Source organism: Grampus griseus (assembly GCF_964374135.1).
Source record: "Grampus griseus genome assembly, chromosome: 11".
NCBI classification, from domain to species: Eukaryota; Metazoa; Chordata; class Mammalia; order Artiodactyla; family Delphinidae; genus Grampus; species Grampus griseus.
In genome coordinates this window covers 17,097,799-17,112,471 of record NC_139005.1, presented here as the reverse complement: position 1 = coordinate 17,112,471, position 14,673 = coordinate 17,097,799, and the positions used below count along the sequence as shown (strand labels likewise).

At 35.5% G+C, this 14,673-nt stretch overlaps 1 protein-coding gene across 14 annotated transcripts in view; it reads left to right on the top strand.

Annotated features, from left to right (window-relative positions):
- The window catches only part of ABCC9 (ATP binding cassette subfamily C member 9), a 149,072-nt gene that overhangs the window by 14,880 nt on the left and 119,519 nt on the right, over positions 1–14,673 (top strand). For 9 of the 14 annotated variants that reach the window (XM_082665433.1, XM_082665432.1, XM_082665438.1 and 6 more), the window contains 6 exons: positions 4,973–5,139; positions 6,189–6,431; positions 8,731–8,925; positions 11,151–11,303; positions 11,819–11,974; positions 13,145–13,279. In XM_082665433.1, coding sequence (XP_082521559.1) covers positions 4,973–5,139; positions 6,189–6,431; positions 8,731–8,925; positions 11,151–11,303; positions 11,819–11,974; positions 13,145–13,279 — 1,049 coding nt within the window. Of the gene's footprint in view, positions 1–4,972; positions 5,140–5,815; positions 5,828–6,188; positions 6,432–8,730; positions 8,926–11,150; positions 11,304–11,818; positions 11,975–13,144; positions 13,280–14,673 lie in introns of those variants that run through there. The other 5 variants (XM_082665444.1, XM_082665437.1, XM_082665436.1 and 2 more) reach the window with 3 other exon arrangements.

The window sequence follows — 14,673 nt, the reverse complement described above, 5'->3', positions numbered from 1 at the left end:
CACTTTTGATGAGTTTATTGGCCATTTGTTATTTTTGTGAAGTGCATATTCATATCTCCTGCCCACTTTTTATTGGACTGCATTTTTATTATTGAGTTGTAGGAGTAGTTTGTATATACTAGACACTAGCATGTCATCAGACACATGTTTTGAGAATATTTCCCTCCCAGTCTGTGGCTTGCAAACTCATTTACTTAACAGGGTCTTTTGATGAACAGATTTTAATTTTAATGTAGTATAATTTATTATTTTTTCGTGTATAGTTATTGCTCTCTGTGTCTTAAGTCTTTGCCTTCCTTCAAAATATGTTTCCCTCATATTCTCCTGGGTTTTTTAAGAAGCTTTATACTTTCAGTTTTTATTTTTAGGACTGTGATCCAGTTAAAATTGGTTGTGTGTATGGTATATGAGGTTGGTGTCAAGGTTCTTTTTTTTCCAAATGTATAGCTGTGTTTGAGCACCATTTGTGGAATAGACTTTCCGTTTCTCATTGGATTTCTTGGGGAACTTTGAAAAAATTAAAGCAAATGACTTTAAGTATGATCTATTTCTTGGCTCTATATTTTCCATTCCTTTGATACAGTCATGGATTTTTATGCCATCACTATTCTGTCTTGATTACTGTAGCTTTGGAGGTCTTGAAGTCATGTATTACGATCATACAGCTTGTTTTCTTTGTTTTTCTCCCAAGGCTGTTTTGGATACTTTAGTTCTTTTTTATTACCATATACGGGTTAGAATCAGGTCGTCAGTTCCTACTTTAAAAAAAAATTCCTTGGGGGGCTTATGATAGGGATCGCCCTGAATGTACAGAACAATTTGGGGGAGAACTGACATCTTACAAATGTTGAGTCTCACAATTCATTCTTTACTTTTTTAGGTCTCCTTTCATTTCCTGTAGCAATATTTTATAGAGATGTAGAGATCTTTCATGTCTCGTTAAAATTATTATTAGCTTTTTTGTTTTACCACTGCTGTTATAAATGGAAGTGTATTTAAAATTTTATTTTCCAATTGTTTCTGCCAGTGTGTAAAGTACAACAGGTTTTTTATATTGACCTTGTATCTTGCTACCTTGGAAATTCACTCATCACTTTTCATTATTGCTCTGTAAGTTTTTTGGGATTTTCTATATAAACAAACATACCATCTGAAAGTAGAGACAGTTATACTTGTTTCTTTTCAAACTTTATGCTTTTTTTTTCTTTTTCTTGCTATATTGCACTACGTAGAACCTCCAGTAAGATGCAGAATAGACATGGTGAGAGTGAAATCCTTATCTAGCTCCTGATGTTAGGGGAATATAATCTTTCATACTTAATTATAAAATTGATTACAGGCTTTTTTTTTTTTGCGGTATGCGGGCCTCTCACTGTTGTGGCCTCTCCCACTGCGGAGCACAGGCTCCGGAAGCGCAGGCTCAGAGGCCATGGCTCACAGGCCTAGCCGCTCCGTGGCATGTGGGATCTTCCCGGACCAGGGCACGAACCCGTGTCGCCTGCATTGGCAGGTGGACGCTCAACCATTGCACCACCAGGGAAGCCCTAAGCTTTTTATATAAGACCTTATCAAGTAAGTTTTTTTCTGTGCAAAGCTTTGCTTTCTCAAGGGTTTCTTTTTTTAGTCATGATAAATGTTGAATTTTATTGAAAGACTTTTTTTTCCTGCATCACTTGTAGCAATTATATTTCTGTTGTTTCTGCTGATGTACATTGATTGGTTTTTCAAATGATAAAGTAACCGAGCATACTGGGCTAAGCCATACATTGTCATGATTTGTTATCCATGCTACATATTGCTAGAGTTTGTTAGGGTTTTTTACATTTATTGTAAGGGATATTGGTCTGGGTTTTTTTTTTTTTTTCTCACAATAGCTTTGTCAGGCTTTTATATGCTGGGATACACAGATGAATTGGAAAATGTTCTCTATTTCTCTGTTTTCTGAAGGACATTGTGTGAGATTAATTTCATTTCTTCCTTAAATGTTCAGTAGAATTCACCAGTGAAGTCATCTGGACCTGGAGTTTTAACTAAGGAGGGATTTTAAATTATAAATTTAGTTCTTTATTATCGACTCTTCAGAGTATCTGTTTCTTCTTATGGCAGTTTTGGCAGTTACAGTTTTTGAGAAATTTTCCTTTGTTTTCTGAAATTACACAAGCTTATTTTTATTTTACTTTTTTTTTTAGATTCAAGGGAAGTTATCTTTATTTTCTTAACTTTTTATTTTATATTGGAGTATAGTTGATTAACAATGTTGTGATAGTTGATAGTTCAGGTGTACAGCAAAGTGATTCAGTTATACATATACATGTATCTATTCTTTTTCAAGTTCTTTTCCCATTTAGGTTGTTAGATAATATTTAGCAGAGTTCCCTGTGCTTTACAGTAGGTCCTTGTTGATTATCCATCTTAAATATAGCAGTGTGTACATGTCAGTCCCAAACTCCCTAACTATCCCTCCCCCTCATCCCTCCCCCCTGGTGACCATAAGTTCATTCTCTAAGTCTATGAGTCTGTTTCTGTTTTGTAAATACGTTCATTTGTATCTTTTCCTTTTAGATTCCACATATAGAGAAAATTTCTATTTCATCTAAGTTTTTGGATTTATTGTCATAAAAGTTGTTCAGGATATTCCCTGATCATACTTTTTAAGTACATAGGATATGTAGGGGTAACTCTTCTTTTATTCCTAATATTGGTAAATCTGTGTTGTTTTCCTGATCAGCCTAGCTGGGGACTTATGAATTTTCTTGATCTTTTCAAAAAAATCAACCTTGTTGGATTTGTTCATTTTCTCAGTTATTCATTTTCTATTTTATTGCCTTTTTACAGTTATCTCTCATCTTTTTATTTTGTTCATTGTTATTTCCTTAGCTTTTAAGGTGGAAGCTTAGGTCATTGATTTTGGACCTAATTTTTTCTAAAATAAATATCTAAAGCCATAAATTTTCCTCTAAGTATTATTTTAGTTGCAATTCTTAATTTTTTAATCTGTAGTATTTTCCTTATAACTTAGTTGAAATGTTTTCTAATTTCCCTAGTGATTTCTTTTTTAACATGTGGTTAATTAGAAATGTATTTTTTTTACATCTTTATTGGAGTATAATTGCTTTACAATGGTGTGTTAGTTTCTGCTTTATAACGAAGTGAATTGGCTATACATATATCCCCATATCTCCTCCCTCTTGCATATTGTTTAATTTCCAAATATTTGGAGATGTCTAGATATCTTAGTGTGTGGAAAAATCCAAAGGTTACCTCCATTATCTCTGCCTGGTGTTCACATTCTGTATACTTTGAGCGTGAGTGGACCTGTGACTTGAGTGTGAGTGGACCTTGAGTGACTTGAGTATGAGTGGACCTGTGACTTGCTTCCAGCCAATAAGGTTTGGCAAAGATGAAGATACCAAATCTGTTGAGACTGTAGCCCTAGTCCACGCCTGGATTGCAGCCTTGATTCACAGAAACTGTGAGATAATAAATGGGTGTTGTTTTAAATTTCTAAACCTATCGTAATTTGCTAAACAGCAATAGAAAAGTCAATATGCTTATTCTTGATTTTTAATTTAACTTCATCGTGATCAGAGAACATTCTTTATATGATTTCCATGATTTTCAATTTATTGCTTCTTGTTTTCTGAGTGAGTATATAGTGTGTACGAGTACCATGTGAATTTAACAATAATGTAGATTTTGCAGAGGTGGTGTATTTTTATAATATTAAATATCAGTCTTATACATATAAAGTAGTTCAAGGTGGTTGATAATGTTCAGACTTTCTAAATCTTCATTAGGCATATGTGTATTTTTTATTGTCTTTATGAAAAATGACACAGTTATCATAATTAAAAGTTTAAAATTTTCTGATAATACTCTGTCTTGAAGTCCATTTTATCTGATACTAATATAACCACTCCGGGTTTCTAATGCTTCTTGTTTTCATTGTATAGCTTTTTCCACCCACTTATTTTCAATCTACTGTTTCTTTATATTAAGGTGAATCTCTTTAGATAGCACATAATTTGGTCCACTTATTTGTTCTAAATCCATTCTGACAATCCCTGTATTTTAAGCTAAAAAAAAAGATATAAGTTTCTATGCCAGTGTTCAGTTATTTCTCTCTAAGGAAGTTGTGATCACCCTTAAACTTTCTGGTTTTGATAAGTGCTGTCCAAGCGGGATTGTCTTATGTGTATTTTAGATTTCTTCTTGCTCATCTCATATTCATTTGTACTGAGCTTTATTCAAAGTTCAAAGTATACTGGATCCTTGATGACAGATTTCTAGGAAAGTCTGTGCTTTCATCTCATATTTCTGCAAAATGCTGGCGTGGTTATGAGATGATATAGATCCCTACTTTTCTGACCTACTTGTGGTCTAGTTTGCTCTATAGGATCAGTGTTCTTCTCTATGTACTGTGGATGCCTGTGGTGTTTTAAACCATTTGGGTGAGAAGAGTCACTTACTTACCTGAATGCTGATCAGTAAAGCAGAAACCCTATTACATTGCTACATAGATTCCATAATAATTCCAGGATAACACCCCTGGCAATTGCAACATACTTACTAATGGATAGGTTACACAGTTTGTTAACTCTTTATATAATCAGGACTTCTTAAAAAACAAGACCAAAATATAAAGTCAACTTTAAAGTCTATAGAATTAATTACATGTTAAGTTCTGAAGAGTATAGTCTGTCCTATTTACATGTCTTCTTATATCTGCACATCTATCCCACATAATCAGAGTGGAAGCACTAATATTTTAAAGTCATTATCATACTTCCAATTCAAAACTCCAAAAGTACACTAAAGCGTATCTGTTGTTTTGTTAACAAATAAAATTATCTGGAAATAGAATATCTTAAATTGTCTTTGTCAACACTGTATGTATATTGAAATTTCAGTGAAGCTTTAAAAAATAGCAGTGAAAGATTGTATCTTTTCTTTTTACTTTTTATTTTTTCAGCTTTATTCCTGTATTGGGTAATGGCCTTTATCACGAAAACCATAAAGTTGGTCAAATACTGGCAGTCTGGTTGGGGCGTATCAGACCTGCGTTTCTGCATCACAGGCATAATGGTCATTTTGAATGGACTCCTGATGGCCGTGGAGATCAATGTCATTCGCGTCAGAGTAGGTATCTAGTGATTTTTGTATAGTTACTGGAGTTCAAGACCTGAATATTAAAAGATCATTGTCAGTTAAGAATCAGTATTTAAGAGGATAAACAGTGAAATATCATCTATGTGTATAAATATAAAATTGAACTAATTACTAAGTTTCAGACCATTAATGTTCCCCAAATCTCAGTGTGACCCTGGAATCTATTTACTGTATTCATTCATAAATATTGATCAAGTGCCTATGATGTGCCAAACATTATGCTGCGTCTATATTATAGATGAAACTGTTTTCATCAGGTAGTTCCATCATCCATGATTGGTCCAAAGCAAACCTGGCTTGATCATATTAGTGTATTCGTAGAGATTTTGAATGGAAAAGAAGATAACCTAATCCAGTTTGCTCATTTCATTGGTGAAGAAACTTCCGTAGGTATAACTCTAGCTTTATAGCCAAAGTAATATGGTCAAGTCTCATACCTGGTCTGTGATTACAAACGTGTTGTACTTCCTGCCACATAACGCTGCCCGTTATATAGTGTGATATACTAGTGACTGAGTTTTCAATGTTCATTTTCCGTCAGAGCACTCTGAATTTGCTGTGAATGACAAGATACATGTTGCAATGGGTAGTGGAAACAGCGAACATTAGCCAGACCACAAATTAACAGAGTGACTCAACAGTGGTGTTGATAACACATGTAAGCAATCTGCACGATGTAAAAATATTCATTTAGTTGAATCTACCAAGTATCATGAAATATCGTGAAAGGATATCACGAAAGATTGATTTTTAGTGATAACTCTCTTTCAAAGGGGTAATTGATTTTTAGCATTGGCCCAAGTGTATTAAGTGTGAAATTCTGGAATTTAATTAGAATGTAGTCACAACGAAAGGGATTTTTTTTTTCCTCAGAAGGATATTTCAGAAAGGGATGGAAAGAAGTATGAAAATATAAATTTTGGCCTCATGAAATGAAAATGTGGAAAAGGTTAAAATTTTATTTTTAGTATGTGGAAAAAGAGTTAGGTTGTTATCCTGTGGAATTTTTCTTGCCACAGAGATATGTGTTCTTCATGAATCCTCAGAAAGTAAAGCCTCCTGAAGACCTCCAGGATCTGGGTGTGAGATTTCTTCAACCGTTTGTGAATTTACTGTCAAAAGCAACATACTGGTGGATGAACACGCTCATCATATCTGCTCATAAAAAGCCTATTGATCTGAAGGCAATTGGAAAATTACCAATAGCAATGAGGGCGGTAACAAATTATGTTTGTTTGAAAGATGCATATGAAGAACAAAAGGTAAGTTAGTATCTGTTTTTCATGTCCGTGATTGTAGAGAATGGGCCTATTAATATAAAGGCACTAAGCTTAAATAATACCTACAGTTAAGGAAGAGCAGATTTTCTCAATCTGTCTTTCCCAGTAGTTTTGAGTCATGTTAACTGGGCTGCTGAGAATATACCAGTAGAGCCTATGAAATATGGTGTGTGAGTTGCCCAGTCACTACATGAGGAGGGACAGAGAGAACACTGTCTTTTCTCTAGGACCAAATAGAAAGTAAGAATGAAATTCAATAATTGTGTGTGTCTAATCCTTGCCACCATATATTAATAATTCATGGAATTTTCATTGTCTTTTTTCAGGTATCTTGTCAATAATTTTGTTATTTAAAGGGAAAGTATCCATGAATAACTTTTGAGAAACTAAAACCCTTAAATTAATTATTAATTAAAATTTGGATTCTGTATTTCAAAATTGGGGAACTAAATTAAATAAAGGGGCATCACCTACCTACTCCATGTATCATGCTACCTATCTGGCAAAATTGGTTTCTTCTTGTACTTTCTCTGGGTATTTATAATTGCTTTTAAAAATTTAAATATCAGGGCTTCCCTGGTGGCGTAGTGGTTGAGAGTCCGCCTGCCGATGCAGGGGACGCGGGTTCGTGCCCCGGTCCCGGAGGATCCCACATGCCGCGGAGCGGCTGGGCTCGTGAGCCATGGCCGCTGAGCCTGTGCGTCTGGAGCCTGTGCTCCGCAACGGGAGAGGCCACAACAGTGAGAGGCCCGCGTACAGAAAAAAAAAAAAAAAAAAAAATTTAAATATCAGAATCTTTGGATATTTTCAATTTGTCTTGTTATTCTGAGTGAGTAGTTCTGTGTGAGAGCCACCGTGGAAGATGTATTTTATATTGCTATCACCTACAGATATTATTGTAATTAAAAATAGGAGTATTTACACCAACATTGGAAGGGAATTGGGTATGATGGATCAATTAAAGAGTTTTTGGCTGTTCTAAATCAAGATCAACAAAGCATTTATGGTAAATGATGAAAATGACCTCTGTTTTGTGTCAAAAATGTGTGTTATGAAATTAATATTGCAGGAAATGGTTACTACAAACGAACCTGAGTCACCTCTCTGGTTTCACCTCTGGGAAAAGTATTGCATAATATATATATATTTTTTTTTGCGGTACGCGGGCCTCTCACTGTTGTGGCCTCTCCCATTGCAGAGCACAGGCTCCGGACGCACAGGCTCAGCGGCCATGGCTCACGGGCCCAGCCCCTCCGACTGGGGCACGAACCCGTGTCTCCTGCATCGGCAGGCGGACTCTCAACCACTGTGCCACCAGGGAAGCCCTTCATAATATTTTAAAAACTTCTTTTCTAAAGCAAAGATGAACGCTATAGCCTAAGCATAGCTTAAATTTTCTGACTGCTCTTTATAATACAGAGTCACTTGAACTCAGTGTGTTAATGTCTTTTATCAATAAACTTTAAAAAATAACTGAATTATTCATCTCACAGGGAGTTGAATATGAAACACGATTGAACTGTAATGCATTAAGTTAGCTTCTTTGCCACAATGAAGAAACTCTATCTACTTCCTCTCCAAGATGTAATTATAATTGTTCAGGTCTTAAAATCTTTTCAGCACATGATTATAGAAGTGTGAAGCCATGAGTTGGCTTAAGCAAATATGCCATTCTTCATTCTGCATTTCTTTGAGGAATAACTAGGAAACACAAGTCTAATGTAACTTTTAAAAAATTATCGACCCCCATTTACGGAGATGGGAAATACCTGGAGAAGAAACAATTTGAAGTTGGATGATCTCTTTTGTTTAGCTTGTAACTTGATAGGTGAATCTCTTGTGATCTGGTGACTTCAGAAATCTTAACTAGACTGTCAATAACCTGGACCTTTGTATTTTACTATTTTCTTTTCCATACAGTGTTATTTGGTAATATTCATGACAAATTTATTCATTTTCTAAATCAAAGGGAATTAAAATTAGTTTGGTCTTAAGAATTTGGGGTCATCCTTTGACAACGAAAAATAATACAAAATGTGTGAAAAACTGGCCTGGTTACTCTTCATTCTCTCTATTTCATTAAAACACATTCAGTAGTTATTGTTTACAAAGGATGCAAGGATACCAGACTATATGTACCATATTGAAAGGGATTCAGTAACATTTATTTTTAATCTTTTAAAATATAAGAAATATTGGAAGAGATGTCCATAGTTCCTAGGATTAATTGCTGCTCTATTATTTTATTATGGTTCCTCAAGGTGTTTATTTTTTCTTTCAGAAAAAAGTGGCCGAGCATCCGAATCGGACTCCATCTATATGGCTAGCAATGTACACAGCTTTCGGGAGACCAATTCTACTTAGTAGCACATTTCGTTATCTTGCTGACTTACTGGGTTTTGCTGGACCTCTCTGTATTTCTGGAATAGTTCAACGTGTGAATGAAACCCAGAATGGGACAAATAACACAACAGGAGTAAGTTTGTGGTGCTTTTGAAAGGAAACATATTATTGGCAAATTTCTTTATACTTGTTACTTTTTTAAAATGCAGTTTTATGAGCCATTCAAACAGGCTTATTTACAGAGAATTGAATGCTTTTTAAAAGAAAGAAAACAATAATTTTCCTTGTAGAGAAAAACATGAGTGTATGTATTCAATGAATGGATGTGGCCAGCAAAATTATTTCTCAGATTCAGAGACTATAAACATTTAATAAGCGTTTACTGTGTGCTGGAAACGATGCTCAGAAATTTCATATTGATTATTTTATTAGATCTTTATAGCAATTCTGTAAAGAATTTTCATGCATGAGTACATGAGGGTGGCTGAGTCACTTTTTTAGAGGCCTATGACCAATGATATCGGCAATGTGATTTGTAGTATGTACTTTTATCTTTTCCTATATAGTAAAAGCCATCATCCTGTTTCACAATTATCAGGGCCAGTCACATTATACTTTTATTAGATATTATGTTACTGTTGGGGACTATATAGTATAAATTATTTGCTGTTATAAATTTATATCTTGTATTTCCTGTTCTTAAGAAAGTCTGCATCATGAACTTCCCACCTAGTTTCTTTCTAAAATAAGAGTTGATTTCCCTAGTTTCACATATAGAAACTCTAGTCCCGATGAATCAATTTTCCTTTTCTATTCTCTCAATCTAATTTCCTGTCCTCTTTTCTTTACCTTTTTTTTTTTTTTTTTTTTTTTGCGGTACGCGGGCCTCTCACTGCTGTGGCCTCTCCCGTCGCGGAGCACAGACTCCGGACGCGCAGGCCCAGCGGCCATGGCTCACGGGCTCAGCCGCTCCGTGGCATGTGGGATCCTCCCGGACCGGGGCACGAACCCGCGTCCCCTGCATCGGCAGGCAGACTCTCAACCACTGCGCCACCAGGGAAGCCCTTCTTTACCTATTAAAATTGTACACATTTTCAAAGCCTGCAGTAAATGCTGCATCTTCGGTGAAACTTTTTCTGCTTGTCCTCGTTGGAATTTGACTCTCCTTGGTACCCTTCTAACACGTTGTTCACTTTGCGTTGACACTTACCATAAATGCTATTTATAATGAAGCAGGTTATTTATGGATATACTTACCTTTCTAGGTTGTGAGCTCTTTTAAACAGAGCAACTAAGAACAGTTCCCATTTGTGCCCACAATGCTTAGCCCAGTTCCTTGCATATATTAGTGCTCAATTGTAATAGAGGTGAACCAGATATTTTACCATTGAATACACGTTTGTGATGTTTTGTCCCTAGTAGCCTGATTTACATACAGATATCGGAATTCCACATAGAATTCCATCATCCCTCTCCCTTACACATATTAACCATGTATTTTTCTGAGAAGGAAGACACTTACACATTTGTATGTATCCCCAGGAAAGAAGAGGAAGGGGACCAGAAGTAGAATTTAACGGATCTAAACCATAAAAACTGAAGAGTGCCCAAATTGACATGTGTTGATTTGAGTGTTGCTTTTCCCTTACTTCTAACAAACAAGTTACCATATGCTAGTTACAAACAAAAAGCAATCAATCTGTATATTCTTATGATGACTTAAGTCATAATCTGACTAAAACAGTTTTTCATAAGTTGTGTTTTGTCACTGAAAGTGTCATGTGGGTGAAATAAATAGCCAAATTATGTATTTTATAATTTATTTCATTATATGAATTTAGATAGATGAAGATCAGAAAAAGTCAACTCTGTAGAATTATTTTAAATTAATAAGGCTATGGAAATTGTATTTTAGTTTCATTGGTCTTAGAAATTTTATTTTTGTCCCATTGGTCTTTCTGACGGACTATCAGCTTTGTAGCTTCTACTTCTAAATTACAGTCTAAACTAACTTCTATCTTGGTTTACTATTCTCCAGTTAACTAAGGTAGACTATATCTTTGTAGAAAATGTATTCAACTTAAAAAATTTTTAATGTACCTTTTTTCCTACAAATGCCTTCAGGCATTTCCAGCCATCTTAATCATCAATTTGGGAATTTTTACATTGAACTGGTTTGTATTTGTATCTGTGGATATTATGAGGAAAACCCAAAATTGCCTTGCTGTGGCTCATTCCATCGCTGTACTATAGACATTGAATTTTTATATTTAACAACCATGTATTGTTTAATGCATGCAAACTGTATACCAGTATATGAACAGTTTTAATTTATATCTTTTTTTCTTTTGGGATAAGACTTCAGAAACCCTCTCATCAAAGGAATTTCTTGAAAATGCCTATGTTCTAGCAGTTCTTCTGTTCTTGGCTCTTATTCTGCAAAGGACATTTTTGCAGGCTTCCTACTATGTAACCATAGAGACTGGCATTAATCTCCGTGGAGCCCTGCTGGTACGTACAAGCTTTGAATGATCTTGGCCTCTTGAAAATGCCACATACCATCCAGTGATAGGAATGGTAGAGGCTTCAGTTTAGTTTTTTCCTTCCATTTTCACTGTGATATTATGACATCAACACTTCTAGGATCTAATGAATAAAAAAGAACCACAGAGCTAATTAATAAACCCACTGAGAATTAAAAATAATACTTATAATAATATATTAAAATATTTTGAAATCTTGCATTTATTTATTTCTGTTACTATTTGTTCCAGAGATTATGTTTAAATTTGAATATATGTTTAGATTATATCACAAGAAAAAATAAGTTTCTCTTTAGTTGAGGACTGAAAGTAACAATACTGAAATGAAAACAATGATTGACTTAAGAAGATGGCATTATAGGGTTTTTCTCCTTTTTTTCAAAAATTTTTAAAAAGTTATTTTTTTCAATGAAAATAAATAAGCATAATGTTGATTATTAAGTTTAGAGCTTCAAGTACATTTCTTTTTTTTTTTTTTTTCAGGCCATGATATACAATAAAATCCTGCGGCTTTCTACATCTAATTTATCCATGGGTGAGATGACCCTGGGTCAGATCAATAACTTGGTTGCCATTGAAACCAATCAACTCATGTGGTTCTTGTTCCTGTGTCCCAATCTATGGGCTATGCCTGTTCAGGTAGGTCAATATAAGTAAGATTCTTATTTGCAGAGGAAAAAAGAACAAGAAGATATCAGTTTTAAAATTTATTGTTTGTTTTTTCATTTGTAATGGAAATCCAAATCCATGTGCATATCATTCATAGTGCTTGGCACAAAGATTTAGAATATGCTATGTTTTATTTTATCAAAATGTGTTTATACACAGATCAACTAGGTAGCTGCCTACATGGTGTAATTTAAAATGCATCAAAAATTCCAGGCTGCCTCTAAATGACTGCATCAGAGGTGACCTGAAGGGAATTTTCATTTTGATTGGAATTCCCAAACAGCCTAATTGATTAGTCACTAAACTAATGTGCCATTGCCTCCAGAAGGTCACTAATAAGCTGTTATCATTGGCATATAGGCATGGTTAAAGGCTTTAACTGTATGGATACAATTCATTTGTTGACATCTTGAGCTGTGATAAACTGAGCTATTGGGAAATTGAAAAAAAAAAAAACAACAAGAGAAGATAACAGGGTTAAAACCTGAGTTTTAAAAAAAGAAGAAGAAGGTGGCAAACCGGAGAGGCTAGGCCTACATGGTTCAGTCTTCAGTTTGGGAAATAAATTTAAAAAGGGAAGTAAGGTAAGATGGGGCACCAACATTAGCTTCTCCACGGTTTTAGTTAGACCTACCCTTTTTGTCATTAAGTGACTTCTGGGGTCATTGAGGAGCTGACGAGCTCAGATCACTTAGTCCACAAACAACTATCTTGTTCTCTTACATAATGATGCTGGTTCTTACTTTCTATCCCCCTTGCCTTGAAAAGCTAATACAGTTCCAAGAGAATATGGGATGTTAAATTTATGGCGGGTGACAACATTTTCTAGAAAAATTTTATGTTCTTTTAAAAATCTGAAGCCTGTTTCAGGTTGAAAGCATCCTTGGGACCCCTCTGCAACTTCGTGCAGTAAATTGGTTCGGTACCAGTTGCACACATCATGACACTAAAAATAAATTCCAGCTATTTAGCCTTCGCCAGATAAATCATAGTAAAACTCAGCTGTCACAGTTGAGCTGACTTCCAAATACACTTAATCTAATAATTAAGAAACACTGTAATTTCACTAAAAAAATCCTTTCATGCAGTAGTCCCCACACCCCTATTCTTTTTCCCCTTGCCTTGTATTTTCCCTGCTAGATCATAATGGGCGTGATTCTGCTCTACAATTTGCTTGGGTCCAGCGCGTTGGTTGGTGCTGCTGTCATTGTGCTCCTGGCGCCCATTCAATACTTCATTGCTACAAAGTTGGCAGAGGCTCAGAAGAGCACTCTTGTAAGTAACATCTTTTGGAAACTTTATTAGGAAAATCTAGTCATGCGGTTTTATTTTTAAAATATAGGAAATTAATACATACCACTCAGGATTATTTGGAAATCATTATATTTCATTTCAGTTCTTAGGCAGCAAATGGGAAATTTCTGGGCTGCTCAACAATTTTTAAAAGTGGATTTGACATCTAAGACGGAACGGTCTTAGACTGTAAATGCAAGAATCCCAATGCCTGATGTTTTCACAAGTCATGATGTGACGAGGCTTTGGATCTTCTTGTAGGTCACTTACCTATACTTACGGGTACTAGAGAACGCACTTATGGGTACTTTAGATTACACGTACATTGGATGTCAATTACTGACATGGGAGAAATGGATCGAGGAACAAATAAAGGGTCAGATTTGGCGCTTCTGAAATTAAATGTCCCTAGGGTTGAATCAGACCATGTGATGAGCTATGGAGTTACACTGAAGTGTTTCAGTGGCAGCTGCTCTGCCTGAGTATGTTCGTGGTCAACTTGGCAAGCAAGAAAAAGCTTCATTATTGACCCTTTCTGGCTTCAATTTGCCATGAAATCATTTTATTTGAGCAAGAATTGGCTTCTTTTAAAGAAATATTTGCAAATAATAAAATTGTTGACAGCATGTTTAGAAATAAAGTTTGATTAAATATGAGCAAGGCGGTCTGTAAATCAGGCGTGAAGTGTAGGGATGCTGCCACTGGTGGACTGTTTCCCAAGTTGGTGTTTCTACCGTGACAAGCAAGTCTCATGTCACACAAGTGGTTTTTATCACTTGTTTTTCTGCCGCTTCTGACGAGGTTCCTTATTATTTCTGTCTGAGCCATCTACCCTCTTTACTCCAGGACACGAATACAGAAAGGTGTGGAAGAGGGACACAAAGAGGGGACATGACAAACCAACATCTGACTTTCATTTAGCCATTCATACTGATTCGTTCACTCACCAAAGCAGTCATTGATAGGCCCTTAAGACCCTCAAGAGACAAAAGGGTGAATAAAATCAGATCATTTGCTAATGCCGTTTGCAGCAACATGGACGCAGCCAGAGATTATCATACGAAGTGAAGTAAGTCAGCGAGAGAAAGACAGATATCATATGATATCACTTATATGTGGAATCTAAAAGATGACACAAATGAACCTATCTATGAAACAGAATCAGGGACATAGAGAACAGACTGATGGTTGCCAAAGGGGAGGGGTTGGGGGAGGGATGGAGTGGGAGTTTGGGGTTAGCAGATGTAGCATTTATACATAGAATGGATAAACAACAAGGTCCTACTGTAGAGCACAGGGAGCTATATTCAATATCCTATGAGAAACCATAATGGAAAAGAATATAAAAAAAGAATGTGTATATGTATAGCTGAACC